Below are 5,000 nucleotides of genomic sequence, written 5' to 3'. Positions count from 1 at the left end.
TTACAGAGCAGTGGTGTAAAGTAACTAAGTACATTTACTTAAGTACTGTACTTACGTAAATCTTTTAGGTATTTGTACTTTACTTGAGTATTTCCAATTTCCAATACTTTTACTTCTACTCCACTACATCTCAGAGGCAAATATTGTACTTTTTACTCCACTACAATTATTTGCAGACTTTAGTTACTATAGTTACTTTTCAGATATAAATTATGATATTATGAAACACACATTAACCACTTTAGCCTTATTTTATACCTATAGGCTATTTGAAAATAGCAGATCTACAAGCTCACAACGCGTCGCATCGCGACGTGTTGTGAGCTTGTAGATCGGCTATTTTCAAACATTTTAGTACTTTTACTTTTGGTACTTTAAGTACATTTTGATGCCAAAACTTTTGTACTTTTACTCAAGTAGCCTAAATGTTGAATTCCGGACTTTTATTTATAACAGAGTACTTCTACATTGCAGTATTGATACTTCTACTTAAGTAAAACATTTGAGTACTTTTTCCACCACTGTTACAAATACAGAGCCTGTTTAACACGTTGATTGCCAAGATCACATTGATGCGTTCTTTCCAACAAAAAAAAAACGTTTTTTTTCTTTTTTAATTCCACAAGGGGCGCCCTAACACAGCTTTGGAATGACCGATCGTCACTCAGAGAAGTAGAATGTGGACGTGACGTCGTCGCAAAAAAAAAAACGTCACATCGGTTCATCCCAACGATGGGATTTTCAGGAAAAAAACATCTGTAACTCAGTTTCTTTTTTGTTTGCATTGAAAACCACTCGTTTTCAGCGGGCCCGTGGCCCCAAAATGGCGGATCACGGTTGGAATGTTCCTCCTCCTCTGAATAGACAGATCCCTCCGCCTAGTACACACGAGGACCTTTTTGTTTGTTTGTTTTTGTACACAATGTATCTTCCACGGCGTTTCAGCGATCGTGGATTTAAGGTAATCACGCTGGCACTCTATATTCTATGACATTTCATACATTCTCTCTGCATTCTATCACACACACACAGTGTGTGTGTGTGTGTGTGTGTGTGTGTGTTAGGGCTTTCACGACTAGAGATTTTTACAGGTCGACTAATTTGACCCAGTGGTAGTCGACTAGTCGAAATTTACATAAAAAAAATAAATTAAAAAACGTTTTTTTTCTTTTTTTTTTTTTTTGGTTGGCATTGTTTTAATACCATCCTACTACTATATTACTATTATTATTATCCTCTGCCCTTATTCTTATGGCGTTTTAAGGGAAGCGCTTCTGGCACAGCAGCACAGCACCACAGCAGCGTCTCCAAGGATCCCCATTGCCCAATAATAGGCTTTTATTGGGCATGCTTTTGACCCCCTTTTGATAAAAAATAAAGTCAGGAGGATAATAATAATAGTAAGATGGGCCATTACTATAGCATTAAAACATTAAACAATGTAAAAAAACGATTCGACTAGTACCAACAAGGTCGGCTAGTGGTTATACTAGTCGACTAGTCGGTTAAAGCCCTAGTGTGTGTGTGTGTGTGTGTGTGTGTGTGTGTGTGTGTGTGTGTGTGTGTGTGTGTGTGTGTGTGTGTGTGTGTGTTACCAGCACTAGGGTGGACCCACAGGTCAACAGGATACACACAGAGAAGAACACGTTGAGCGGTAGAGGAGGGATGGAGGGGAACACGAACGAGCTGATCACCGTCACCTGTAGGGGGCGACGACACCAGGACGTTGAGCGCTTATATGAGCGATGAGCGACTTTTATTGGTCGGGCATGTAAAACAGCACAGAGGTACGGTCGGTCAGACATTAAAGGGACAGTTCACCCCCAAAATGATGTCTATGGATCAGTCCCCACAAGGAGACTTTAATTCATGGATATTGTTTTTTTTTTTTTTTGTCTCATTCCTAAAACAATAATTTGATGACCAGAGGTTTCCGGTAGGAGAGACAAATAATCTCCTTTGAGAGACAAAAACCCTAAAGAATGTCCATGAATTCACGCTAAAAGGGATAACACAACAAAATAAAGAGTCCTGGGGACTTGTTTCCATTGTGGTCCCATCTATTCAATTCATCAACTTAGCATCATGTTTTTGACACATTAACTCTCTCAGTGCCAGACCCCGAGTTATCCCGAGTTTTTAATGTATACCCTCCCTGCCAGAACGAAAAAACCAGAGTTTTTAAAAAATATAAAAAAATTGAAAAAAAAAGTTGTTTTTTTTAAGTGTTCAGAACCCAAGATATCATTATCTGAAGATGTGCAGCTCCATCCACTCCTTGTTTAACTTACAACTGAAAAAGGCTGCATCTCGCTTCCTAAGCACTTTTTTTTTTACTCTTGGCACAGTTCGCAATCATTTTTTTATTTCATTGGCAGTGAGAGAGTTAATACACATCAACAAATACAAAACACATGTGATGTAATACATATCCTTCAACCATTAAACACCTGGAACGCATGCTCACAGCTATTTTTTTTTAAATTGTGAGAATGTGTGCAAATCTTTGAATATGTATATATATTTTTAGAGCAAACATTTTTAACTCAAATCTTTGCTTCGGGGGGGGGGGGGGGGGCTTGGAACAAAACATTTCAGATGGGGTCCGTGGCCAAATACATATCTAAAAATGTGTTCTAATTCCTAACAGGATGTTTCTATATATAAAACAAAATCAGGGGAAATTAACCCATTAAGACCTGGAACTTTTTTAGATTTGAGCAAAAAAAAAGCATTATTTTACGCTAAAAATCTGCTATTTTTGAAAAATCGTGAAAATGTGTGCAAATCTTTGAATATATACATTTTTAAAGCGAACATTTTTAACTCAAATCGTTGCCTCTGGGGGGTCCTGGAACAAAATATTTTGATGGGGGTCCGCGGCCAAATACTTATAATTGTGGGGGTCCTTGACATGAAAATGTTTGAGCAACCACTGATATAGAAACATATGTTTTTGAGAATACTGTTGAGATTTCGGCTTCAGGTCTCAATGGGTTAAGTCACAGCAAACTTGGGGGAAACTTTTAGAAAATGAACATCTGCTATTCAAACCATTTCAAAAGGTCATTTCCTCTACTAGGGTTTATTTCAGGAAACGTACGGCAGAGAGTGACAGGCCACAAGGTCAGGTGGGGTGACAAACTGTTACTGTACCGTTACTGTACAACCCAGTTCATGAACTCGAGTGTAAATGGAACCCAGAACAACACATGCACACAAAGCTCATTGTGTCTCAGTTCTTCTGACTTTCTCCAACATGCACCAACAGCATTTATTCGCGACCCATAAAAAATGTATCCATGACCCACAAACGGGTCTGGAGTACATTCTGTTCTTTGTTTGTTGTTTGTGTGTACTGTTGTGTGTATACGTTGTGTGTGTGTACTGTTGTGTGTATACATTGTGTGAACTGTTGTTGTGAGCGAGGTCAGTGAAGGACAGTTTATGATTGGTGGAAGTGAGTTCTTGTGGACGACGGATGGAGGGATGACGGATGGAGGGATGACGGGTGGAGGGATGATGAGACTATATGAAGGATCTCACAGCGTTTAGAGAGCAGAAGTGAGAACAGATACAGTCCCTGGTGTCTCTCCCTCAATCTGAGAACACTATATATATATATATGACACTGTGGTGTGTCTATGCTGTAGCAGAGCTCACAGGTGCAGATGTTTTGGTTGATTACTCACCAGAACGACCAGAGACGTGAATCCCCCCACGGCCAGGTTGATGATCCGGTCCTGATCACAGCAGAAGTGAGAGAAGGGGGGGGGGGGGGGGGGGGGGGGGAGAAAGACAGAGAGAGAGAAGACAGAGAGACAGAGAGACAGAGAGAGAGAGAGAGAGAGAGAGAGAGAGACAGAGACAGAGACAGAGACAGAGACAGAGACAGAGACAGACACAGAGAGAGAGAGAGACATAGAGAGAGAGAGACAGAGAGATAGAGAGAGAGAGAGAGAGAGAGAGAGACAGAGACAGAGACAGAGACAGAGACAGAGACAGAGACAGAGACAGACACAGAGAGAGAGAGAGACATAGAGAGAGAGAGACAGAGAGATAGAGAGAGAGAGAGAGAGAGAGACAGAGACAGAGACAGAGACAGAGACAGAGACAGAGAGAGAGAGAGAGAGAGAGAGACAGAGACAGAGACAGAGACAGAGACAGAGACAGAGAGAGAGACAGAGACAGAGAGAGAGAGAGAGAGAGAGACAGAGACAGAGACAGAGACAGAGACAGAGAGAGAGAAAACGGATACAAACATTGTACGTTAAAACGATTATCTTTCTCGCAATATCGTCTACACCAGTGGTTCTCAACCAGTGGTCCTTGGGGGGGGGGGGGGGGGGGGGGGGGGGGGGGTTGTTTGTTTGTTTGTGTGTTTGTTTGTTTATTATCACTTACAATAACATTTAAAAATGATACACAAAGATTCAGTAAAAATGTGAAGGAGAATGCCTACAAACCCTCCAGGGGCTTGAGAAGTGGCATTCTCCGGGAATATTTGTACATTCATAGGATAAAATTAACATCAATGTGGAATATACACATCCATTACATTTTTAAACATTTACTATACATGTCATACAGAAACATAATGGAAAAGACCAATATGGACACTGTTACAAAAAAGAAACAATCAGCAAAAAAACATTGCAACAATAAACAGTAAAAGTCAGGGGAACCAAAACGTAAACCTCTAGGGAAAAATGATATTATATCATATTATATTAGGCAGACCATATGGGAAGTATTTGGTTGTTAAGAGAAGCGATTTTAGAACCTTCTTAAATTGGTGAGAAGACAACTTCCATAGATGCAATAGCAGAGAATTCCATATTTTTGATCCTCTGAAGCCTATATTAAACTGGGTTTGAGAGGTACGGGCCTTTGGAGGTCTGAGGTTATTTGAGCTACGTGTTGGGTAATTATGGACCTGAAAATCATACTCAAATATAAGATGAAAAAAGGAGGGAAGGGTTCTCAGGGGGTTACCAGGG

At 40.3% G+C, this 5,000-nt stretch overlaps 1 protein-coding gene across 2 annotated transcripts in view; it reads right to left on the bottom strand.

The window, feature by feature from the left end:
• The window catches only part of tmem243b (transmembrane protein 243, mitochondrial b), a 16,748-nt gene that overhangs the window by 2,897 nt on the left and 8,851 nt on the right, over positions 1-5,000 (bottom strand). For both annotated transcript variants that reach the window (XM_084049928.1, XM_084049927.1), the window contains exons 4-5: positions 3,693-3,743; positions 1,596-1,700 (exon numbers count right to left, since the gene is read on the bottom strand). In XM_084049928.1, coding sequence (XP_083906054.1) covers positions 1,596-1,700; positions 3,693-3,743 — 156 coding nt within the window. The remainder of the gene's footprint in view (positions 1-1,595; positions 1,701-3,692; positions 3,744-5,000) is intronic.

The sequence above is a fragment of the Gymnoscopelus microlampas genome (genome assembly GCF_963454915.1).
Source record: "Gymnoscopelus microlampas genome assembly, chromosome: 23".
Taxonomy (NCBI): domain Eukaryota; kingdom Metazoa; phylum Chordata; class Actinopteri; order Myctophiformes; family Myctophidae; genus Gymnoscopelus; species Gymnoscopelus microlampas.
This window is presented reverse-complemented; position numbering and strand designations above follow the sequence as displayed.